The sequence below is a fragment of the Magnolia sinica genome, chromosome 1 (assembly GCF_029962835.1).
Source record: "Magnolia sinica isolate HGM2019 chromosome 1, MsV1, whole genome shotgun sequence".
Taxonomy (NCBI): domain Eukaryota; kingdom Viridiplantae; phylum Streptophyta; class Magnoliopsida; order Magnoliales; family Magnoliaceae; genus Magnolia; species Magnolia sinica.
In genome coordinates, this window is record NC_080573.1 from 1,732,849 (window position 1) to 1,757,958 (window position 25,110).

The 25,110-nt window shown below is 40.1% G+C and overlaps 3 protein-coding genes and 1 pseudogene across 3 annotated transcripts; all 4 read left to right on the top strand.

Annotated features, from left to right (window-relative positions):
• Window positions 1–21,376, top strand: part of LOC131234838 (PI-PLC X domain-containing protein At5g67130-like) — a 50,841-nt pseudogene extending 29,465 nt beyond the window's left edge.
• On the top strand, window positions 1,126–13,506 carry LOC131250867 (uncharacterized). The gene is made up of 10 exons (XM_058251284.1): window positions 1,126–1,165; window positions 1,230–1,418; window positions 5,121–5,151; window positions 5,234–5,349; window positions 5,579–5,754; window positions 5,830–5,935; window positions 11,135–11,332; window positions 11,949–12,172; window positions 12,334–13,319; window positions 13,384–13,506. Exons 1-9 carry the CDS (start codon window positions 1,126–1,128, stop codon window positions 12,574–12,576), a joined length of 1,323 nt encoding a protein of 440 aa, XP_058107267.1. The 3' UTR covers window positions 12,577–13,319; window positions 13,384–13,506.
• LOC131251388 (UDP-N-acetylglucosamine transporter ROCK1-like) lies at window positions 12,976–13,509 on the top strand. The gene is made up of 3 exons (XM_058252087.1): window positions 12,976–13,152; window positions 13,226–13,319; window positions 13,430–13,509. Exons 1-3 carry the CDS (start codon window positions 12,976–12,978, stop codon window positions 13,507–13,509), a joined length of 351 nt encoding a protein of 116 aa, XP_058108070.1.
• Window positions 21,377–21,627: 251 nt separating the features above from the next.
• LOC131234762 (UDP-N-acetylglucosamine transporter ROCK1-like) lies at window positions 21,628–24,819 on the top strand. Its single transcript, XM_058231741.1, has 3 exons — window positions 21,628–21,945; window positions 22,036–22,179; window positions 23,709–24,819. The coding sequence occupies exons 1-3, from the start codon at window positions 21,628–21,630 to the stop codon at window positions 23,733–23,735; spliced, it is 489 nt and encodes a 162-aa protein (XP_058087724.1). The 3' UTR covers window positions 23,736–24,819.
• Window positions 24,820–25,110: the final 291 nt, after the last annotated feature.

Genomic DNA, 25,110 nt, shown 5'->3' on the forward strand with positions numbered 1-25,110 from the left:
AGGTGTAACATTACGCGGAAAAATCTACTTAGTTGTCAAGGTTTACAGGCAACCCCACTTAAAACTGGTGTTTGGACAGAAAATTTCACCTATAAGCGAGTTAGAAGCTGTAAGTCACAACTTTTTTAGTGCATTTGAAATCCTGAGCAAAAGAAGTGATTTCACTTGTATGCAACTTACACCTGAAACTCACTCTCAAGCGTAATGTCTTTCTGATCTGCGTTCTCTTCATTTTCAGCCACATGATAGATTATGCTTGCCTCTCATAGGTTAATTTAAACTTTTAAAATCAATCTATCTGTCACTCCAATCACCCAGTTACTTTTAGCTGTACGTGGGCTATGTTTTCATCATGTGCTCTTACATTGTCTTGCTTGAACATGTGTCTCCGCTCCTCAAGCTTCATTCTGAATTCCTTCACATCGCTAGAATTTGCCTGATTAAAAAAAGTCAGTCATTATAATGCACACAGCATTACAGCCAGATTTTCTGGATTTTGCTGAATAATAATAAGATTCTTAGGAAGATATTGAGAAGAGAGTCAAGAGCACAAAAAATAAAAATAAAAATAATCATATAATATATGAGAATCATCCCACAATCATATCTTTCAGTAAAGGCAGTGAGAAAACTCATTAGAAATGGAAGCTAAGGGAATAAAACAACCAGAACAGAAGAGATGGAAAGATTTCCAATTCAGACAAATTTAAAGCACTTTCAAGAAGAAAATTAGCGGTTGCTTGAAAATAGAGAAAGAGTGTGCACAAGGCAACATGAGTGCATGGCACATGATATGTACCATTAGATTATAATTCCAACTAAAAATTATAAAAACATATGCTCATTGTGAAGATTTACAGAAAGGTTCTGTTCTGTTATCATTTCTTACTCAAAATTTTTAGATTTCATAGTAATAGGTTGCATCTGTCCTGACCTGCTAGTTTGATTGAAATTCTGAATTTTCTGCTTCTTTGTATTTAATGATTCATCGTGAATTTTGTTTGAAATTTTATTTCCTTAGTCTACTATATGATTTTTCAATTTTTCTCACTACATCAGATCTTCACTTATACGAGAAGAAATCAATTTTCTGATACATGGATTTTAAAGGATTTTAGATGTGGAATGGTGCTGCAGCTGGAGTTCTTTGCATTGCTCAAATGTTGTTAGCTTACCTTAGCTTTTTTTGAATACTTGCTCAAATGCTTTAATTTTCATGTTGCATACAGGTTCAAGTGGAATTCTCAGTTGCATGATTCGGCTGCTTAACCTGCTTTTTTCCCAAACCCTCCGTGAAGGTAACTCTGTCGCGGATGCTCTAGCAAAGTTAGGTAGCGATAAACAGGCTGACTCCCTTTATCGCCCCAGAGCCGATCTCCCGAGACACATTAGAGGCTCCCTTGTGCTAGATTGCACTGGTATGGGCTTTATCAGGAGCTCCAGCGCAAGGCAGGGAGTGGGTTGAGAGATTCGATCTCAGGGAGTGGGTTGGGAGCTTGGAGTGCTTCACAGCTAGGTTCAACCTCTCATCGTACATGATTCCCTGTCTCCCTCTTCTCATCCTCGAGAAGCGCTCATTTTGTCTATCCAATTCTCTCTCTCTCTCTCTCTCTCTCTCTCTCTCTCTCTCTCTCTTTTCCTTTCTTCCTTTTCCTGCTGCCCATCTTGGCTATATGATAGGTGAGGTCCGATGTAATTGTGGAGCCCTCCTGAATGTCTGGTCTTTGTATATCTCTTTTTGCTAATTAACAAAGATACAGGGGAAAGCCCTTTTTTCCAAAAAAAAAAAGAAAAAAGAAAGAAAGTGGAATGCTCAGATCTTGATACTTTGTCTGAGATAGATGGACCCCACATTCAATGCTTAAGAAAGGTATTGGTCTGTTCATTTCAAAACGTTTACATGAGATATAAAATACAGAAGTGATTTGTATATGTGGGTTCTAGTTGCATGCAGTGGCCAGTTGTATAAATACAGGTTGGTTATTCCTATTCATCAGATTAATGGCCTTAAAACGGGCAGTTAAATAAAATGGCATTGGATCACATTCAGTGGAAAATGTTAGGCAGCTAGGATTGTCCTATCAGTTTGATTTTTTTCAATCATCAGTTGACATTTTGTCCCATGAGAGGGACAGTTTGCCCACTGTCGGAACCTTTCCAAGGTCTAACATGAAGTATATTTTGATCATATTATGCAGATAGTTGTATCTTTATGATTATGATGATGCAGTTCTTTCTGCTTTTGGGATGATTCTTTTCTCTCTTTTTTTTTTTCAGAAAAATCTTTTGCTTGAACTGAAAACAAGGTCTAAAAATGTGGGGTCATGAACAGATAAAGAAGCCCCTCGTTTTTTTCTTTTTTTTCTTTTCTTTTTCTTTGAGCTTTGCTTTTTTCTAAAGATAAAAGGTAGGAGCCATTTTGAAAATGGGGGGAAAAATGAAGAGCCGGCACTTACAGAAAATGTCCTACAATAAAATCATCATGTGGCATTCCATGGTGAAGCAAGATAATAGAAATGATGGACTACAACAGTATCTTGTGCGCTTGACAATATAGCTATAACCGTAAGAATATTCAATTCAAGGCACATCTACTGATAGAATAGGATTTCACATACACATGGTTGGCTGTTGTAGCACACACCAACATAGTTATTTGGTGGTGCTGGAAAAGCTTTGTGGAACACACTACACACTATTGTGTAAGAGTTTTATTCACTCTGTCCATCCATTTTTCTAGATCATTTTAGTGCATGATCCCAAAAATGAAGTAGGTCCAACTCTCAGTTTGGATGTGGTATGACACTCCATGACCATTCATTTGTAGCAAAAGGGACGGTAGTGCAAAATGGTCTTATCGTCCATTTCAAAGGCTCTTAATCAGATGGCTGTGATTATCTGCTCAGGGTAATTATGAGGTCATGTATGCAGCATAGGTGTCTAATAGAAAGTTGAAACACATGCTGGTGGTCCAAGCCCTTTGTCACACTGGCCTCACGATGAATGCATCTTCACCTATGATTAGGACCATCCATTCACATGAGATGCAGACCGAGTAGATGTCACACACAACATGATAGGCTGGTTTTGTACCCATTGCACATGACAGGTGCTATAGATAGTTATCTGGAAATAAAATCACTAAAGTTTCCTATTGTGATGCCCCGTCACTGTTGCACATGTGGGCGGGCGTATGTGGGCGGACGCTGATGTGGGCGGGGCCTAAGGGCCTTGGTGAGCTACCAGTGGTTGGCAGGCTACTGTGTACGCAGTGGGGGTTGAACTTGTCCCACATTGGAAGAGTCGTAGGAAGTTGTGGTGGTTATATGTGGGGTTCGCACCTTAAGGATACAACGTGTTTTGGGGGCAACCCTGAAAACAAAGTCGTGAGCCCTCTGGGCAAAGCGGACAATATTGTGTCCTTGGGTGGGGTGTTTCATATGGTATCAGAGCCGAGGACGGCTCTGCCCTTGGTGGGGAATATTGTTATGCCCCGTCACTATTGCACATGTGGGCGGGCGCATGTGGGTGGACGCTAATGTGGGAGGGGCCTAAAGGCCTGGGCGAGCTACCAGTGGTTGGCAGGCTAATGTGCTGGCAACCTATTGTGTACACAGTGGGGGTTGAACTTGTCCCACATCGGAAGAGTCGTAGGAAGTTGTGGTGGTTATATGTGGGGTTCGCACCTTAAGGATATAGCGCGTTTTAGGGGCAACCCTGAGAACAAAGCCGTGAGCCCTCTGGGCAAAGCGGACAATATTGTGTCCTTGGGTGGGGCGTTTCATGATCTGCACTTTGCTGCAACACTTGATTGAAGGCTTGGCGGGCCGCAAACGACGACACTCACATCGACTTTCCTCCAATGCTTAGCAATGGAGCTGAAAATCACTAAAAATAGACAAGAAAAATATTCAGTAGTCCATTCACACTAATGAAGCAAAAACAGCCTAATTGTAATTACCTTCCTTAGCATTCATATTGAGGAACCATGCTCCAAATTGCAATTGCATTACTTTCAAGTTGGATTTGAAAAGAATCATTCTGTAATTTGAGGGCTACTTTCTCAACATGAATACTAGGAAATTGGGATTTCATTACAATATTGTTTTTATCAAAGGTATTCTGTTTTGCCATTTGTATCTAAATGTGAATTCTTTTCTTGCTTTCGTTGTCATTTTGTCATTTTGTCATTTTTTCAGTTCCCGTTTCAATTTCTAAAAAATCATCTTTTGGTTCATGGTTCGTAATTACCTTGAATTAGCACCATTTATCATGCTGAGATTTGTTTTTCCTTTCGTCATGCTCATTGTATTTAGACTCGAACTGTCCTTGTAGGGAACCTTTTGGAGAATTGAATTCCATCGTTGGGGGCAAAAGCTAATCATTCTGGTAAGCTAAATCTCATCCTATGCACCCTGTACTAATTTATCTTTAACTTTCATGGTTGCTTAAATGCTCTAGAATTAATTTTGACAATCGGGCTTCTACCCATGTTTGCACATGTGGACACATTGGAAGTCATCACACAAACTATTTTAATCCTTGATGTGATGATTAGGTGCCATTTGATCAGGCATGGTACTATTTCTTTTGGATCCGGATCAAACTATTTGTCTTCTTGGTTTCTCTCAACAAATTGTGAAGAGAATAAAAAGCTTGTTAGTTTTTGTTTTTTTTTTTTTCTAGGTTTTTATAATATATTTTTTTGATACATAGGTTTTTATAATATTAATGCTAACATATTGGCATGTGTGCATGTCTTGCTTTTTAGACATTTGAATCCTGTAATCGCGACTGGGTCATTAATCATTCCATCATCACTTTATTTTCTCCTCGAGGTTTTGTTACTCTTTTCATCAACCTTATATCATTGTTTCCTTGATGAAGAAAACAAAATTTTTCATAAATGTTGGTTGAAAGAAAGGAGCTGAGTTTGTCACTCTTTTCTTAATGTTGAAACAGAGTTTTTCTCACTCGTTTCATAAAGGAGGCGGACATGTTTTAGGGTGAGAAAAACTAACACAATCATAAAAGAAAGGAATGATTTTTTATATGGGTTTTGTTTTGCATTGGATAAATGAATGTTTTTCGACCTTTTCTTTGATGGCTTTTCTTTGTAGGATCATACCGAAGACTCTCAAGTGCAAAGAAGTAAGTAGATATGCCTTCTTCTCTTGCTTCTTTCATCTATTCTCATTTTCTTATGCTGCTGAAAGACGTTCTTTAATGGCAGATTACAGGAGAAACAGAAGGAGAGGGTGAAACTAGTGGCCAACATGCATCAAAGGAAGGCAGATATGTCCCACCATTCCGATGCTTTCGTATGGAACCTTAGAAGAGCTCTTGGAAGTCATCACCTGGGGTCAGCTAGGAGTCCATAATAAACCTGTAAGCAATCTCTACTAACAGAAAATCACATACACGCAACATATAAACACTTGTATCTTGAAGATGGGATCTGTATGTATGTGTAGGTGGGTCTTCTTAGATAGAAGATATGATTTACATGCTCGCTACTGTATAATGTTCATGAATAAGATGTCCATCTTAACAAATATAGAATTATTTTTGTAAAAAGAAAAAAGGGAACCAAAAAGAAGAAGAAGATATTGTTATTTTTTTAGTTCCTGCTATTTCTACTCTGAATCATTGCAGAATGATGTTAGAGGGTTGATGCTTGACATGTATGACTTCAACAATGACATTTGGTTGTGCCACTCCTTTGGAGGCCAATGCTACAATTTGACAGCGTTCGTAAGTCGCAGCTGATTCCTTTTTATATAAATCTAATGAAATGATTGAATTCTGATTAACCTATCTGATTAACAACAACCTGCTATTAATGTGCTAAAAGAAATTCAACTGTTCCTTGATGCCGACCCTTTGGAGATCATTACGATCTTCATAGAAGATTATGTCACATCACCTCAAGGCCTAACTTGTTAGACAGACTGAAATATACCTTGTATAGCTAGCATACCTTATATAGTTGGGTTTCCATCGGTAGATGATTCTGATTTTATTTCTTTCCTTGTATAGATACTGTAATCTCTATATATTCAACCCCTTTGGGTTGTCTCAAATACACAAAAGCTTTCAGCTCCTCTCGGTTTACATGGTATCAGAGCCTCACTGATCCAAATCCGGCACCACCTGTCAGATCCGACCACCCCTGCGTCGTCCGGCCACCCCCGCATCGTTCGGCCACCCCTGCGTCGTCCGATCATCCCTCTGCTCGTCCAGCGCCATCTGCTGCTCATCCCGCGTCCCCTGTTGAAGATTCGACCACCCCTGCGTCGTCCGACCGCCCTCTGTTGAAGATCCGACCACCCCTGCGTCGTCCGACCGTCCCCTGTTGAAGATCCGACCACCCCTGCGCGTTCAACCATCCCCTGTTGAAGATCCGACCACCCCTGCGTCGTCCGACCACCCGTCCGACCACCTCTTCTCGTCCATTGGCCCCTCTGCTCGTCCAGCGTCGCCCCTCTGCTCATCCAGCGTCGCCTGGTCACCTCTATTGCTCGTTCTCTTTGAGTTCCAGTAACCTCATCCTGATCTGTTGCTCCCATTCAGATCTGTTGACAATCTGTTGCTGTTGCTCCCATCCAGATCTGTTGACAATCTGTTGTTGTTGCTCCCATCCAGATCTGTTGCTGTTGCTGCTGGGTCGCCGGATCTACATTTTTCAGATCCACAGGTCCTGTTGCTGTTCCTATTCCGCCAAGATCCAGATACTGCTACCCGTTAGATATCTCCTGCTGTACGGTACACCTAAAACATTCTTCTGCTGCAGCTCTTTGCGTGCTTTATATTAATTCCGATCAATGGACAAGAACTCATCACGTACAGAGGCCCCAAGGTGTAGTTTTGATGGTACCAACTATTCACTATGGGCCATCCATTTTCAGAACTTCCTGAAGGGTCGTGGTTTGTGAGGACTAATTGATGGATCTGTTACTATTCCCACTTCCACGAATGCCGATAAATTGGCTGATTGGGAAATGAACAATGGACGGATTATTACCTGGATTCTCGATTCGGTCAATCGGTCCATTGCTGTTGGCCTCACACCTCATCGCATGGCTAAGGCAATGTGGGACCATCTTCAGACAATTTATCAGCAAAGTAATGCGGCCCGGTCATATCGTCTGGAACAGGATCTCGTTAATCTTACTCAGGGTGATGACAGTATTCAATCATTTTATTCTAAAATTGTCACAATTTGGACTGAGATGGCCTTGATGGATCCAATATTTCCTAATGACTTTAGGATTTTTCAAACTATGCGCGAGAGTGCGTAAGTTCGCCAATTTCTTATGAAACTGCGTCTGGAATTCGAGCATTGTCGAGCTGCTCTCTTGAACCGTAGCCCTACTCCTTCATTGAATTCGGTTATTAATGATCTATTGGCTGAGGAACAACGACTGAAAGTTCTATCACTTCCTTCCTCGACTCCGGGATCATCTGATATGGTGCTTGCTGTGTCCACCACTACACCAACACGTAGCTCCTCTCTTTTAACCTGTCGTGGCTGCAATAAGGTGGGTTATGTTGTCGCTCAATGCAAAGAATGGTGCGCTTATTGTCGACGAACTGGTCATGGTATTCAAGACTACCGTACACGTGCATATGCATCTTCTTCCGTCCGTGGACGTGGTGGTCGTGGTCGTGGCCGTGGTCGTGCTCTTTCTGCTACTGCTGCCACTATTTCTTCCGAGCCGACTGTTACTGATTCTACATATACTGTTTCTGCTGAAGGTCTTTCATCTCCGTTGACTCCTGCGATGCTCCAGCAAATCGTTCAGGCCCTTTCTGCGGCCAATATGTTAGGTATATTCCCATCTTCTACATGGTTCTTCGATTCGGGTGCTTCCAATCATATGACCGGTGCTGTATCCCATCTTCGTGACATTCGTCCCTACACCGGCAATCAGGCTATTTCTACTGCAGATGGCACTAGACTACCTATTCAGTCTGTTGGATCATTGACTTTCTCTCCCTCTGCTCATCGCTAGTTCACCCTTCGTGATGTGTTTCACATCCCTAACCTCTCCTCCAATTTAATTTCAGTTGGTCAACTCACATCAAATAACTGCTTAGTCATATTTCTTCCCAACTGTTGTTTTGTGCAAGATCTGGCGACGGGGAAGGTACTTGGGAGGGGTAGGCGGCATGGTCATCTGTACGTGCTGGATTTTGATCCATCTGTCACTCTGGCTCGTTGTTTCTTTTCTCCTTCTTCATCAGATATTTCTTCGGTAAATAAATTGTGGAAACTATGGCACTTTCGCCTGGGTCATCCACATTCCGATCGGTTACTTCAGTTAATTTCGTCTGGCATGTTAGGGAATATTTCTCTTAATAAAAATGATTTGGATTATTCTTGTTCTTCCTGTTGTCTTTCAAAAAGTAAGTGTGTTCCATTTTCTCTAAGTACTACAAAATCATCTTCTATGTTTGAACTTGTGCATACGGATGTCTGGGGTCCTTCACCAATTATGTCTCTCTCCGGGTTACGATACTATGTTATATTCATTGATGATTTCACACGTTACACTTGGATTTACTTTCTGCAATCGAAGTCACAGGTTTTTGAAAAATTCAAGTTATTTCACTCTATGGTCGAGACCCAATTTCGGGTTTTAGTTCAAACTCTCCGCTCTGACTTAGGGGGGGAATATCTCTCAACTGATTTTCGTACATTTCTTCAAGGGCATAGAATTATTCATCAAACCACCTGTTCTGATACTCCATAACAGAACGGGGTGGCTGAAAGAAAAAATCGTCATATTGTTGAAACTGCCAACACCCTGATGACAGCTATGAGTGTTCCTCGTTCTTTCTGGGCTGAAGTAATGTTACATTCCGTCTACTTGATTAACCAGATGCCAACCAAAGTTCTGAACAGTAAATCTCCTTACTCTGTTCTCACTGGCTTACCTCCTGCATATTCCACATTTCGTGTTTTTGGTTGTATCTGTTATGTTCACTTGGCTTCACGTGAACGTAACAAACTATCTCCAAAATCAGTCAAATGTATGTACTTGGGATTTGGGGAAACTCAGAAGGGTTTTCGATGTTATGATCCGGTTTCTCGTCGTGTTCGGGTTTTACGACATGTTGTTTTTCTTGAGCACATTGTTTTTCATTCATCTCTTCCTCCTCCGCACACTCCAAGCTCTCCTGGTCTAACTGCCTTTCCAGAAATTCCGTTTGCCTCAAGTACTCTCCCTCGTCCGTTGCAGGTTTACTCACGTCGACCACGTACAGATCCACCACCTATTACTCAACCTGAACCTACTGTACCCGTTGCTGATCCCGAACTTACCTCGATTCGACGTTCCGCTCGTGAACATCGAGCGCCTGATCGGTTAATATGCTCTATGTCTGCCATGAATGCTACTCTGGATACCGTTTCTATTCCTACTTCATACTCTCAGGCAGCCACTCATGATTGTTGGAAGAAGGCTATGGCAGAAGAACTTGCAGCATTGGAAGATAATCATACGTGGGACATTGTCACTCGACCTGCTGACCAACAGCTAATTGGTAGCAAATGGATTTATTCGGTAAAACTCAAGTCTGATGGATCATTGGATCGATACAAGGCTCGACTTGTCACTCAGGGATACAAACAGGAATATGGAATTGATTATGATGAGACTTTCGCTCCCGTCGCCAAGATGAAAACTGTTCGTACCCTTCTGGCTATATCTTCTGTTCGCTCATGGCCACTCGCTCAGATGGATGTGAAAAATGCCTTTCTTCATGGAGATCTTCAAGAAACCGTGTATTTGAAACCTCCTCCTGGCTCCTTAATCCCTGACAATAAGGTATGTCGCCTAAAGAAAGCCCTGTACGGCCTCAAACAGGCACCTCGGGCATGGTTCCAATGCTTTCACGATGTTGTTACGGGTGCTGGCTTTACTCAAAGTGGTCATGACCCATCCTTATTTTTGCGCATCACTGCTCATGGAATTGTCATTGTTCTGGTCTATGTTGACGACCTCCTACTGACTGGTAGTGATACTGCTGGCATCTCGGCTTTAAAGGAAGTTCTGCAATCCTCCTTCAAGATGAAAGACCTCGGCCATCTCACATACTTTCTTGGGCTTGAAATTTCACGTTCTAAACGTGGGATCCTGGTCAGCCAGCGTAAATATGCCAAGGATCTTCTCGCTTTGGCATCATTGACAGATCAGAAAACAGTTCAGACTCTCTTAGAACTTAACATTCATTATGGCCGCGACGATGGTGATTTACTTGCACAGCCCGACTTATACCGTCGTTTGGTTGGGAGTCTGGTTTACTTAACTATGACTCACCCTGATATTGCCTATGCTGTCCAAGTCGTCAGTCAGTTTGTATCTACTCCTCGGACTCTTCATATGACTGCGGTGTTACGCATCATACGGTACCTACGTGGAACTCTAGATCGATCACTGTTCTTCTCCTCCACGGCGACTCTGGACCTTCGTGCTTATTCGGATGCTGATTGGGCTGGTTGCGCTCTCACACGAAGATCTACCACTGGCTACTATGTTTTTCTCGGCACTTCTCTCATCTCTTGGAAGTGTGAGAAGCAGGCCACTATTTCCAAATTAAGCACAGAAGCTGAGTATCGAGCGATGTCTGCTGCGTGTAGTGAGCTTGTTTGGTTACGTGGACTTCTTTCCGACTTGGGCATTCCTGTGCAGAATCCTACTCCACTCCATGTTGATAATCTCAGTGCCATTCAGATTGCCTCTAACCCGGTTTTTCATGAACGGACGAAACATATTGAAATTGACTGTCACTTTATCCGTGAGAAATTTCAGTCTGGGCTCATTTCTCTACCACATGTTGCATCCCATGATCAGATTGCAGACATTTTCACCAAGTCCCTAACTTCTGCACGTCACTCATTTCTCGTTGGCAAACTATTACTTGTCGATGACCCGCATTAGTTTGAGGGGGGATGTTAGACAGACTGAAATATACCTTGTATTGCTAGCATACCTTATATAGTTGGTTTTCCATAGGTAGATGATTCTGATTTTATTTCTTTCCTTGTATAGATACTGTAATCTCTATATATTCAACCCCTTTGGGTTGTCTCAAATACACAAAAGCTTTCAGCTTCTCTCGGTTTACATAACTAAGGTATTCAATGCCGCCGGCCTTAGGAAATTTTGGTTTCTGGTATTGGGGATGCCTAAAAATGGGCAGGATTGGCCCATCATCGATGATATGTTTAGTAAGAACCAGCGTTTGTTGGTATTCACCCCAAAATCGGCCAAGGAGGCTTCTGAAGGCATTGCCTATGAGTGGAGATACATTGTAGAAAACCAATGTAAGCCCTGTTTTCTCTCCTTTCATAAATGTATATCCCATGCAGATCTTGCGGTGGAACTATCATAGATAGACGGATGATTTTTTTCTGTAGAAATTTAGTACATGCTTTGCTAAGCCCACATGCATCCATCCCTGATGTTAAAGCCGTGCATAACATGGGCCCTGCCGGGTAGATGATGTGCCTGAGAATCAGGCTTGTACACTCATTGGGCAGGCCACGTGCTATAGTTGAATGTGGACTCCTGGTAATTCTTTTAAAATGTTCATTGTTTTTTTTTTTAATGTGTTCCACCTGACGAGTGAACTGGCGTGATTTTCGAGCCTGGCTATTTATTAGTGTCGACCGCTTGATGCATGCTCTAATGCTTTCTGCAGGTTGGCGAATGCGGCCTCATGAGGAGGTCTGCACTGTTAATGAAATTCAGTAAAAATATAAAATTTCTGTTTTTTCTCCTTGAATCAATTTGCTTTTGGAGATAAAATGAAATTAATATAAAATACATCACAATAGGAAGCATTGTCCAATTTGAATTTCTGATGCATAGGAGTATAAACATGTGAAGCTATTGCTGATTCTCTTTTTATTGGTTTTGGTGATTGGGCTGAAACTGCAGATGGTGAGAGTAAGATGAAGGCGAGTTCTTATCCTAATCATGCGGAATCATCTCCCATGAACACAACAACAAGATCCCTTGTTTTAGAGAACTATTTCCCTGACAATCCTAATTTAGCGATAGTTTGTAAGGACAACTCAGCTCCACTTACTAGCATGACTGGTACATGTCATGAAGCAGCAGGAAAACGATGGCCCAACTTCATTGCTGTCGATTTCTACAAGGTAATGCATGAGATCTCACTTTCATTATAGATGGAAATGGAAACATGATAAAGAATTGTGTTTCTTTTATATGCATTTGGGTCTTTGTTCATGGATTTTATTTTATTTTATTTTTTAATTTTAGTACATGTGCCTATTTGCATGTGGATCTTGTGTTGCAGAGAAGCGATGGAGGGGAAGCCCCACAAGCCCCACCGAATAATCCTAGCCATCAGTTTTTTCTTTCTTTCTTTCTTTCTTTTTGGACTTTTGACCATAAACATGTATGCTTTGGGATGAGTCACTGTCTGCTTCGTTGGTTTCATTCGTTGTTGAATTGCACACTAAAACCGAGTTTTGAGAACCTCACTTCTAGCTTGAGGGGAAACCGTATAAGAACCAAAGACTTGGTCCGTTGGTCTTGATACATGTAAGAGTATTTTATAAGTTTCAATGTTTTTTGTTGACTCCTGACTCACTTTATAGTTTATACTACCAGATGTATTGTAGATTGATTTTTTCTCTCCATTTTACTCTTTGAATGCAACGGTTATTAATCACTGGTTATTTTCCTAGGCCCATTCCAGATAGTAAATTACTGTCTTATGTCTAACTTTTCAATCATTTCCTATTGGTTCCAAAGGCAGTAGAAAGCTTTTCTTATATTTTCTGAGTTGAGCATTTCTGCTGGCTAGGCTGATGCTAGGCCTTTTTAATGGCTATGCGCTTGCAAGTAATTTCAGGGAATTACCAAGTTCTCTGACAGTCACTTTACTATATTTTTTCTGGGTGCAATCTGCAGGCAGAAGCAATCAGTTAAACAAATGGGGGCCCTATTCTTACTAATAATTGCTGCCATACTTCTAAGCTTTGGAGAAGGTTCTGGCAGGGATTCTAGTGGCACTAACCCAGATCAAGTTCTCTTTCATGGAATCATTCCTGTTTTAGTTGCTTCTGTGCTCTCTTGTCTGGCTTCTTCTCTCTGTCAGAGGGCTTCTCAGGTTAGACTCCTTTACATTCCTCCATTTTCTCCATTTTCTTCTATCCTTTCTATATTGTTTCCTTTTGGTGCAGGTGAAGAAACACAACTCATGCTTAATGACTGTGGAAATGTCTATAGTTGGAAGCCTGTCAGTGGGTTTCTTCTCTCTGTCAGTGGGCTTCTCAGGTTAGACTCCTTTGCATTCCTCCATTTTCTTCTATCCTTTCCGTATTGTTTCCTTTTGGTGGAGGTGAAGAAACACAACTCATGCTTAATGACTGTGGAAATGTCTATAGTTGGAAGCCCGTGCTTATTGGCAAGTATGTCTAAGTCTCCAGATGGAGAAGCCATCAGACAGCATGGGTTTTTTCATTGATCATTGGCCCAGGGATACTTACTGTATAAGCCTTGAATTTGTACAAGTGCGGCCAATGGTTCAGTCTTTGAGACCGTTGCTATGATGGGACGCACAGTGGATGGACCATGCCCTAAATATAGCAAGATTGGGAAGACCCACCAACCCAAATTTGGCATTTTCTGTTGAATTTAGATTGTCACTCTAGTTCTTTCTTAGCCATCTATCTGAGGACACTACATTCTTAGACCAAGGATCATATGATTTCTCAATTTTCCGGTGCATTTAGGGGTCATTTGGATGCCTGGAAGTTTTATTAGTTGTTAAGGGTTTACAGGCAACCCACTTAAAGGTGGTGTTTGGACAGAAAATTTCACCTGTAGGTCGTCACTCACAACTTTTTTAGTGCATTTGAAATCCTGAGCAAAAGAAGTGATTTCACTTACTTGTATGCAACTTACACCTGAAACTCACTCTCAAGCGTAATATCTTTCTGGTCTGCGTTCTCTTCATTTTCAGCCGCATGATAGACTATGCTTGCCTCTCATAGGTTAATTCAAAACTTTTTAAATCAACCTATCTGTCACTCCAATCATCCAGTTACTTTTAGCTGTACGTGGGCTATGTTTTCATCATGTGCTCTTACATTGTCTTGCTTGCACATGTGTCTCCACTCCTCAAGCTTCATTCTGAATTCCTTCACAACACCAGAATTTGGCTGCTTAAAAAAAAGTCAGTCATTATAATGCACACAGCATTACGGCCAGATTTTCTGGATTTTGCTGAATAATAATAAGATTCTTTGGAAGATATTGAGAAGAGAGTCAAGAGCACAGAAAAAAATATAAAAAATTCACATGATATATGAGAATCGTCCCACAATCATATCTTACAGTAAAGGCAGTGAGAAAACTCATTAGAAATGGAAGCTAAGAGAATGAAACAAACAGAACGTAAGAGATGGAAAATTTTCCAATTCATACAAATTTAAAGCACTTTCAAGAAGAAAATTAGTGGTTGCTTGATAATAGAGAAAGAGTGTGCACAATGCAACTTGAGTATACGGCACATGATGTGTACCATTAGATTATAATTCCAACTAAAAATTATAAAAACGTATGCTCATTGTGAAGATTTACAGAAAGGTTCTGTTCTGTTATCATTTCTTACTCAAAAATTTTAGATTTCATAGTAATAGGTTGCACCTGTCCTGACCTGCTAGTTTGATTGAAATCCTGAATTTTCTGCTTCTTTGTATTTAATGATTCATCGTGAATTTTGTTTGAAATTTTATTTCCTTAGTCTACTATATGATTTTTCAATTTTTCTCACTACATCAGATCTTCACTTATATGAAAAGAAATCAATTTTCTGATACATGGATTTTAAAGGATTTTAGATGTGGAATGGTGCTGCAGCTGGAGTTCTTTGCATTGCTCAAATGTTGTTAGCTTACCTTAGCTTTTTTTTTTTTGAATACTTGCGCAAATGCTTTAATTTTCATGTTGCATACAGGTTCAAGTGGAATGCTCAGATGCATGATTCGGCCGCTTAACCTGCTTTTTTCCCACACCCTCCATGAAGTTAACTCTGTCGCGGATGCTCTAGCAAAGTTAGGTAGCGATAAACAGGCTGACTCCCTTTATCGCTCCAGAGCCGATCTCCCAAGACACATTAGAGGCTCCCTTGTGCTAGATTGCACCGGTATGGGCTTTATCAGGAGCTCCAGCGCAAGGCAGGGAGTGGGTTGAGAGATTCGATCTCAGGGAGTGGGTTGGGAGCTTGGAGTGCTTCGCAGCTAGGTTCAACCTCTCATCCTACATGATCCCCTGTCTCCCTCTTCTCATCCTCGAGAAGTGCCCATTTTGTCTATCCAATTCTCTCTCTCTCTCTCTCTCTCTCTCTCTCTCTCTCTCTCTCTCTCTCTCTCTCTCTCTCTCTTTCCTTTCTTCCTTTTCCTGCTGCCCATCTTGGCTATATGATAGGTGAGGCCCGACGTAATTGTGGAGCTCTCCTGAATGTCCAGTCTTTGTATATCTCTTTTTGCTAATTAACAAATATACAGGGGAAAGCCCTTTTTTTCCAAAAAAAGAAGAAGAAAGAAAGTGGAATGCTCAGATCTTGATACTTTGTCTGAGATAGATGGACCCCACATTCAATGCTTAAGAAAGGTATTGGTCTGTTCATTTCAAAACGTTTACATGAGATACAAAATACAGAAGTGATTTGTATATGTGAGTTCTAGTTGCATGCAGTGGCCAGTTGTATAAATACAGGTTGGTTATTCCTATTCATCAGATTAATGGCCTTAAAACGGGCAGTTAAATAAAATGGCATTGGATCACATTCAGTGGGAAAATGTTAGGCAGCTAGGATTGTCCTATCAGTTTGATTTTTTTTCAACCATCAGTTGCCACTTCGTCCCATGAGAGGGACAGTTTGCCCACTGTCGGAACCTTCCCAAGGTCTAACATGAAGTATATTTGATCATATTATGCAGATAGTTGTATCTTTACGATTATGATGATGCAGTTCTTTCTGCTTTTGGGATGATTCTTTTCTCTCTTAGTTTTTTCAGAAAAATCTTTTGCTTGAACTGAAAACAAGGTCTAAAAATGTGGGGTCATGAACAGATAAAGAAGCCCCTCGTTTTTTCTTTTTTGCTTTTCTTTTTCTTTTAGCTTTGCTTTTTTCTAAAGATAAAAGGTAGGAGCCATTTTGAAAATGGGGGAAAAAATGAAGAGCCGGCACTTACAGAAAATGTCCTACAATAAAATCATCATGTGGCATTCCATGGTGAAGCAAGATAATAGAAATGATGGACTATAACAGTATCTTGTGCACTCGACAATATAGCTATAACCATAAGAAAATTTAATTCAAGGCACATCTACTGATAGAATAGGATTTCACATACACATGGTCGGCTGTTGTAGCACACACCAACATAGTTATTTGGTGGTGCTGGAAAAGCTTTGTGGAACACACTACACACTATTGTGTAAGAGTTTTACTCACTCTGTCCATCCATTTTTCTAGATCATTTTAGTGCATGATCCCAAAAATGAAGTAGATCCAACTCTCAGTTTGGATGTGGTATGACACTCCATGACCATTCATTTGTAGCAAAAGGGACGGTAGTGCAAAATGGTCTTATTGTCCATTTCAAAGACTCTTAATCAGATGGCTGTGATTATCTACTCAGGGTAATTATGAGGTCATGTATGCAGCATAGGTGTCTAACAGAAAGTTGAAACACATGCTGGTGGTCCAAGCCCTTTGTCACACTGGCCTCATGATGAATGCATCTTCACCTATGATTAGGACCATCCATTCACATGAGATGCAGACCAAGTAGATGTCACACACAACATGATAGGCTAGTTTTGTACCCATTGCACACGACAAGTGCTATAGATAGTTATCTGGAAATAAAATCACTGAAGTTCCTTATTGTGATGCCCCGTCATTGTTGCACATGTGGGCGGGCGTATGTGGGCGGGGCCTAAGGGCCTTGGCGAGCTACCAGTGGTTGGCAGGCTACTGTGTACATAGTGGGAGTTGAACTTGTCCCACATGGAAGAGTCGTAGGAAGTTGTGGTGGTTATATGTGGGGTTTGCACCTTAAGGATACAAAGTGTTTTGGGGGCAACCTTGAGAACAAAGCCGTGAGCCCTCTAGGTAAAGCGGACAATATTGTGTCCTTGGGTGGGGCGTTTCATATGGTATCAGAGCCGAGGACGGCTCTACCCTCGGTGGGCGATATTGTGACGCCTCGTCACTGTTGCACATGTGGGCGGGCGCATGTGGGTGGACGCTGATGTGGGTGGGTCCTAAGGGCCTGGACGAGCTACCAGTGGTTGGCAGGCTAATGTGTTGGCAACCTATTGTGTACACAGTGGGGTTGAACTTGTCCCACATCGGAAGAGTCGTAGGAAGTTGTGGTGGTTATATGTGGGGTTCGTACCTTAAGGATATAACGCGTTTTGGGGGCAACCCCGAGAACAAAGCCGTGAGCCCTCTGGGCAAAGCGGACAATATTGTGTCTTTGGGTGGGGCGTTTCATGATCTGCGCTTTGCTGCAACACTTGATTGAAGGCTTGGCGGGCCGCAAACAACGACACCCACATCGACTTTCCTCCAATGCTCAGCAATGGAGCTGAAAATCACTAAAAATAGACAAGAAAAATATTCAGTAGTCCATTCAGACTAATGAAGCAGAAACAACCTAATTGTAATTACCTTCCTCAGCATTCATATTGAGGAACCATGCTCTAAATTGCAATTGCATTACTTTCAAGTTGGATTTGAAAAGAATCTATCTGTAATTTGAGGGCTACTTTCTCAACATGAATACTAGGAAATTGGGATTTCATTACAATATTGTTTTTATCAAAGGTATTCTGTTTTGCCATTTGTATCTAAATGTGATTTCTTTTCTTGCTTTCGTTGTCATTTTGTCATTTTGTCATTTTTTCAATTCCCGTTTCAATTTCTAAAAAATCATCTTTTGGTTCATGGTTCATAATTACCTTGAATTAGCACCATTTATCATGCTGAGATTTGTTTTTACTTTCGTCATGCTCAATGTATTTAGACTCGAACTGTCCTTGTAGGGAACCTTTTGGAGAATTGAATTCCATCGTTGGGGGCAAAAGCTAATCATTCCGGTAAGCTAAATCTCATCCTATGCACCCTGTACTAATTGATCTTTACCTTTCATGGTTGCTTAAATGCTCTAGAATTAATTTTGACAATCGGGCTTCTACCCATGTTTGCACATGTGGACACATTGGAAGTCATCACACAAACTATTTTAATCCTTGATGTGATGATTAGGTGCCATTTGATCAGGCATGGTACTATTTCTTTTGGATCCGGATCAAACTATTTGTCTTCTTGGTTTCTCTCAACAAATTGTGAAGAGAATAAAAGCTTATTAGTTTTTTTTTTTTTTCTAGGTTTTTATAATATATTTTTTTGATACATAGGTTTTTATAATATTAATGCTAACATATTGGCATGTGTGCATGTCTTGCTTTTTAGACATTTGAATCCTGTAATCACGACTGGGTCATTAATCATTCCATCATCACTTTATTTTCTCCTCAAGGTTTTGTTACTCTTTTCATCAACCTTTATCATTGTTTCCTCGATGAAGAAAACAAAATTTTTCATAAATGTTGGTTGAAAGAAAGGAGCTGAGTTTGCCACTCTTTTCTTAATGTTGAAACAGAGTTTTTCTCACTCGTTTCATAAAGGAGGCGGACATGTTTTAGGGTGAGAAAAACCAACACAATCATAAAAGAAAGGAATGATTTTTTATATAGGTTTTGTTTTTCATTGGATTAATGAACGTTTTTCAACCTTTTCTTTGATGGCTTTTCTTTGTAGGATCATACCGAAGACTCTCAAGTGCAAAGAAGTAAGTAGATATGCCTTTCTTCTCTTGCATCTTTCATCTATTCTCATTTTCTTATGCTACTGAAAGATGTTCTTTAATGGCAGATTACAGGAGAAACAGAAGGAGAGGGTGAAACTAGTGGCCAACATGCATCAAAGGAAGGCAGATATGTCCCACCATTCCAATGCTTTCATCGCATTACTAGGTTCTATTCTTCTTCTCTCAACAACCCAATTAATCAGATTCCTAAAGCCTTCAGGTTTTCTTATTTCCATTCCTATTTCAGGTGGGTATGGAACCTTAGAAGAGCTCTTGGAAGTCATCACCTGGGCTCAGCTAGGAGTCCATAATAAATCCGTAAGCAATCTCTACTAACAGAAAATCACATACACGCAACATATAAACACTTGTATCTTGAAGATGGGATCTGTATGTATGTGTAGGTGGGTCTTCTTAGATAGAAGATATGATTTACATGCTTGCTAATATATAATGTTCATGAACAAGACGTCCATCTTAACAAATATAGAATTATTTGTGCAAAAAGAAAAAAGGGAACGAAAAAAAAGGAGAAGATATTGTTATTTTTTTAGTTGCTGCTATTTCTACTCTGAATCATTGCAGAATGATGTTAGAGGGTTGATGCTTGACATGTACGACTTCAACAATGACATTTGTTTGTGCCACTCCTTTGGAGGCCAATGCTACAATTTGACAGCATTCGTAAGTCGCAGCTGATTCCTTTTTATATAAATCTAATGAAATGATTGAATTCTGATTGACCTATCTGATTAACAACAACCTGCTATTAATGTGATGAAAGAAATTCAACTGTTCCTTGATGCCAACCCTTTGGAGATCATTACGATCTTCATAGAAGATTATGTCACATCACCTCAAGGCCTAACTAAGGTATTCAATGCCGCCGGCCTTAGGAAATTTTGGTTTCTGGTATTGGGGATGCCTAAAAATGGGCAGGATTGGCCCATCATCGATGATATGTTTAGTAAGAACCAGCGTTTGTTGGTATTCACCTCAAAATCGGCCAAGGAGGCTTCTGAAGGCATTGCCTATGAGTGGAGATACGTTGTAGAAAACCAATGTAAGCCCTGTTTTCTCTCCTTTCATAAATGTATATCCCATGCAGATCTTGCGGTGGAACTATCTTAGATAGACGGATGATTTTTTTCTGTAGAAATTTAGTACATGCTTTGCTAAGCCCACATGCATCCATCCCTGATGTTAAAGCCATGCATAACATGGGCCCTGCCGGGTAGATGATGTGCCTGAGAATCAGGCTTGTACACTCATTGGGCAGGCCACGTGCTATAGTTGAATGTGGACTCCTGGTAATTCTTTTAAAATGTTCATTGTTTTTTTTTTTAATGTGTTCCACCTGACGAGTGAACTGGCGTGATTTTCGAGCCTGGCTATTTATTAGTGTCGACCGCTTGATGCATGCTCTAATGCTTTCTGCAGGTTGGCGAATGCGGCCTCATGAGGAGGTCTGCACTGTTAATGAAATTCAGTAAAAATATAAAATTTCTGTTTTTTCTCCTTGAATCAATTTGCTTTTGGAGATAAAATGAAATTGATATAAAATACATCAAAATAGGAAGCATTGTCCAATTTGAATTTCTGATGCATAGGAGTATAAACATGTGAAGCTATTGCTGATTCTCTTTTTATTGGTTTTGGTGATTGGGCTGAAACTGCAGAAGGTGACAGTAGGATGAAGGCGAGTTCTTATCCTAATCATGCGGAATCATCTCCCATGAACACAACAACAAGATCCCTTGTTTTAGAGAACTATTTCCCTGACAATCCTAATTTAGCGATAGTTTGTAAGGACAACTCAGCTCCACTTACTAGCATGACTGGTACATGTCATGAAGCAGCAGGAAAACGATGGCCCAACTTCATTGCTGTCGATTTCTACAAGGTAATGCATGAGATCTCACTTTCATTATAGATGGAAATGGAAACATGATAAAGAATTGTGTTTCTTTTATATGCATTTGGGTCTTTGTTCATGGATTTTTTATTTTTTTTTTATTTTAGTACATGTGCCTATTTGCATGTGGATCTTGTGTTGCAGAGAAGCGATGGAGGGGAAGCCCCACCGGATAATCCTAGCCATCAGTTTTTTCTTTCTTTCTTTCTTTCTTTCTTTTTGGACTTTTGACCATAAACATGTATGTTTTGGGATGAGTCACTGTCTGCTTGGTTGGTTTCATTCGTTGTTGAATTGCACACTAAAACCGAGTTTTGAGAACCTCACTTCTAGCTTGACGGGAAACCGTATAAGAATCATAGACTTGGTCCGTTGGTCTTGATACATGTAAGAGTATTTTATAAGTTTCAATGTTTTTTGTTGACTCCTGACTCACTTTATAGTTTATACTACCAGATGTATTGTAGATTGATTTTTTCTCTCCATTTTACTCTTTGAATGTAGCGGTTATTAATCACTGGTTATTTTCCTAGGCCCATTCTAGATAGTAAATCACTGTCTTATGTCTAACTTTTCAATCATTTCCTATTGGTTCCAAAGGCAGTAGAAAGCTTTTCTTATATTTTCTGAGTTGAGCATTTCTGTTGGCTAGGCTGATGCTAGGCCTTTTTAATGGCTATGCGCTTGCAGGTAATTTCAGGGAATTACCAAGTTCTCTGATAGTCACTTTACTCTATTTTTTCTGGGTGCAATCTGCAGGTAGAAGCAATCAGTTAAACAAATGGGGGCCCTATTCTTACTAATAATTGCTGCCATACTTCTAAGCTTTGGAGAAGGTTCTGGCAGCGATTCTAGTGGCACTAACCCAGATCAAGTTCTCTTTCATGGAATCATTCCTGTTTTAGTTGCTTCTTTGCTCTCTTGTCTGGCTTCTTCTCTCTATCAGTGGGCTTCTCAGGTTAGACTCCTTTACATTCCTCCATTTTCTTCTATCCTTTCTATAATGTTTCCTTTTGGTGCAGGTGAAGAAACACAACTCATGCTTAATGACTGTGGAAATGTCTATAGTTGGAAGCCTGTCAGTGGGCTTCTTCTCTCTGTCAGTGGGCTTCTCAGGTTAGACTCCTTTACATTCCTCCATTTTCTCCATTTTCTTCTATCCTTTCCATATTGTTTCCTTTTGGTGCAGGTGAAGAAACATAGCTCATGCTTCATGAATGTGGAAATGTCTATAGTTGGAAGCCTGTGCTTATTGGCAAGTATGTCTAAGTCTCCAGATGGAGAAGCCATCAGACAGCATGGGTTTTTTCATGGTTGGACTGCATTGACTGTGGTAATTGTCTCCTCTATATGATTTTCTCCTTGAAATACTATTTGATCATTGGCCCAGGGATACTTACTGTATAAGCCTTGAATTTGTACAAGTGGAGCCAATGGTTCAGTCTTTGAGACCGTTGCTATGATGAGACGCACAGTGGATGGACCATGCCCCAAATATAACAAGATTGGGAAGACCCACCAACCCAAATTTGGCATTTTCTGTTGAATTTAGATTGTCACTCTAGTTCTTTCTTAGCCATCTATCTGAGGACACTACATTCTTAGACCAAGGATCATATGATTTCTCAATTTTCCGGTGCATTTAGGGGTCATTTGGATGCCTGGAAGTTTTATTAGTTGGTAAGGGTTTACAGGCAACCCACTTAAAGGTGGTGTTTGGACAGAAAATTTCACCTGTAGGTCGTCACTCACAACTTTTTTAGTGCATTTGAAATCCTGAGCAAGAGAAGTGATTTCACTTGTATGCAACTTACACCTGAAACTCACTCTCAAGCGTAATATCTTTCTGGTCTGTGTTCTCTTCATTTTCAGCCGCATGATAGACTATGCTTGCCTCTCATAGGTTAATTCAAAACTTTTTAAATCAACCTATCTGTCACTCCAATCATCCAGTTACTTTTAGCTGTACGTGGGCTATGTTTTCATCATGTGCTCTTACATTGTCTTGCTTGCACATGTGTCCCTGTTCCTCAAGCTTCATTCTGAATTCCTTCACAACGCCAGAATTTGGCTGCTTTAAAAAAAGTCAGTCATTATAATGCACAGCATTACAGCCAGATTTTCTGGATTTTGCTGAATAATAATAAGATTCTTTGGAAGATATTGAGAAGAGAGTCAAGAGCACAGAAAAAAATATAAAAAAATCATATGATATATGAGAATCGTCCCACAATCATATCTTACAGTAAAGGCAGTGAGAAAACTCATTAGAAATGGAAGCTAAGAGAATGAAACAAACAGAACGGAAGAGATGGAAAGATTTCCAATTCATACAAATTTAAAGCACTTTCAAGAAGAAAATTAGTGGTTGCTTGAACATAGAGAAAGAGTGTGCACAATGCAACATGAGTGCATGGCACATGATATGTACCATTAGATTATAATTCCAACTAAAAATTATAAAAACATATGCTCATTGTGAAGATTTACAGAAAGGTTCTGTTCTGTTATCATTTCTTACTCAAAAATTTTAGATTTCATAGTAATAGGTTGCATCTGTCCTGACCTGCTAGTTTGATTGAAATTCTGAATTTTCTGCTTCTTTGTATTTAATGATTCATCGTGAATTTTGTTTGAAATTTTATTTCCTTAGTCTACTATATGAATTTTCAATTTTTCTCACTACATCAGATCTTCACTTCTATGAGAAGAAATCAATTTTCTGATACATGGATTTTAAAGGATTTTAGATGTGGAATGGTGCTGCAGCTGGAGTTCTTTGCATTGTTCAAATGTTGTTAGCTTACCTTAGCTTTTTTTTGAATACTTGCGCAAATGCTTTAATTTTCATGTTGCATACAGGTTCAAGTGGAATGCTCAGATGCATGATTCGGCCACTTAACCTGCTTTTTTCCCACACCCTCCGTGAAGGTAACTCTGTCACGGATGCTCTAGCAAAGTTAGGCAGCGATAAACAGGCTGAATCCCTTTATCGCTCCAGAGCCAATCTCCCGAGACACATTAGAGGCTCCCTTGTGCTAGATTGCACTGGTATGGGCTTTTATCAGGAGCTCCAGCGCAAGGCAGGGAGTGGGTTGAGAGATTCGATCTCAGTGAGTGGGTTGGGAGCTTGGACTGCTTCGCAGCTAGGTTCAACCTCTCATCCTACATGGTCCCCCGTCTCCCTCTTCTCATCCTCGAGAAGTGCCCATTTTGTCTATCCAATTTTCTCTTCTTTTTTTTTTTTTCTTTTTTCTTTTTTTCCTTTTCCTGCTGCCTATCTTGGCTATACGATAGGTGAGGCCCGATGTATCTGTGGAGCCCTCCTGAATGTCCAGTCTTTGTATATCTGTTTTTGCTAATTAACAAAGATACAGGGGAAAAAGCCCTTTTTTTTCCAAAAAAAAAGGTGGAATGCTCAGATCTTGACACTTTGTCTGAGATAGATTGACCTCACATTCAATGCTTAAGAAAGGTATTGGTCTGTTCATTTCAAAACGTTTACATGAGATACAAAATACAGAAGTGATTTGTATATGTGGGTTCTAGTTGCATGCAGTGGGCAGTTGTATAAATACTGGTTGGTTATTCCTATTCGTCAGATTAATGGCCTTAAAATGGGCAGTTAAATAAAATGGCATTGGATCACATTCAGTGAGAAAATGTTAGGCAGCTAGGATTGTACTATCGGTTTGATTTTTTTTCAACCATCAGTTGCCATTTTGTCCCATGAGATTGACAAGTTTGCCCACTGTTGGAACCTTCCTAAGGTCTGACATGAAGTATATTTTGATCATATTATGCAGATAGTTGTATCTTTACAATTATGATGATGCAGTTCTTTCTGCTTTTGGGATGATTCTTTTCTCTCTCTCTTCTTTTTTTTTTTTAAGAAAAATCTTTTGCTTGAGCTGAAAACAAGGTCTAAAAACATGGGGTCATGAACAGATAAAGATGCCCTTCCTTCTTTTTTTCTTTTCTTTTTCTTTTAGCTTTGCTTTTTCTAAAGATAAAGGTAGGAGCCATTTTTAAAATGGGGATAAAAATGAAGAACCGGCACTTACAGAAAATGTCCTACAATAAAATCATCAATGTGACATTCCATGGTGAAGCAAGATAATAGAAATGATGGACTATAACAGTATCTTGTGCACTCGACAATTTAGCTAAAACTGTAAGAATATTCAATTCAAGGCACATCTACTGATAGAATAGGATTTCACATACACATGGCTGGCTTTTTTAGCACTCACCAACATTGTCA

Coding starts and splice junctions, on each gene's coding strand:
- LOC131250867 (XM_058251284.1), top strand. CDS start 1,126: ATGGTGCTGCAGCTGGAGTTCTTTGCATTGCTCAAATGTT. Junction 1,166..1,229: donor CTTTGCATTGCTCAAATGTT/GTTAGCTTACCT, acceptor TGTTGCATACAG/GTTCAAGTGGAATTCTCAGT. Junction 5,936..11,134: donor TGTCACATCACCTCAAGGCC/TAACTTGTTAGA, acceptor TCTCGGTTTACA/TAACTAAGGTATTCAATGCC.
- LOC131251388 (XM_058252087.1), top strand. CDS start 12,976: ATGGGGGCCCTATTCTTACTAATAATTGCTGCCATACTTCTAAGCTTT. Junction 13,153..13,225: donor TCTGTCAGAGGGCTTCTCAG/GTTAGACTCCTT, acceptor CTTTTGGTGCAG/GTGAAGAAACACAACTCATG. Junction 13,320..13,429: donor TCTGTCAGTGGGCTTCTCAG/GTTAGACTCCTT, acceptor AAATGTCTATAG/TTGGAAGCCCGTGCTTATTG.
- LOC131234762 (XM_058231741.1), top strand. CDS start 21,628: ATGGGGGCCCTATTCTTACTAATAATTGCTGCCATACTTCTAAGCTTT. Junction 21,946..22,035: donor TCAGTGGGCTTCTTCTCTCT/GTCAGTGGGCTT, acceptor CTTTTGGTGCAG/GTGAAGAAACATAGCTCATG. Junction 22,180..23,708: donor GTTGGACTGCATTGACTGTG/GTAATTGTCTCC, acceptor TGTTGCATACAG/GTTCAAGTGGAATGCTCAGA.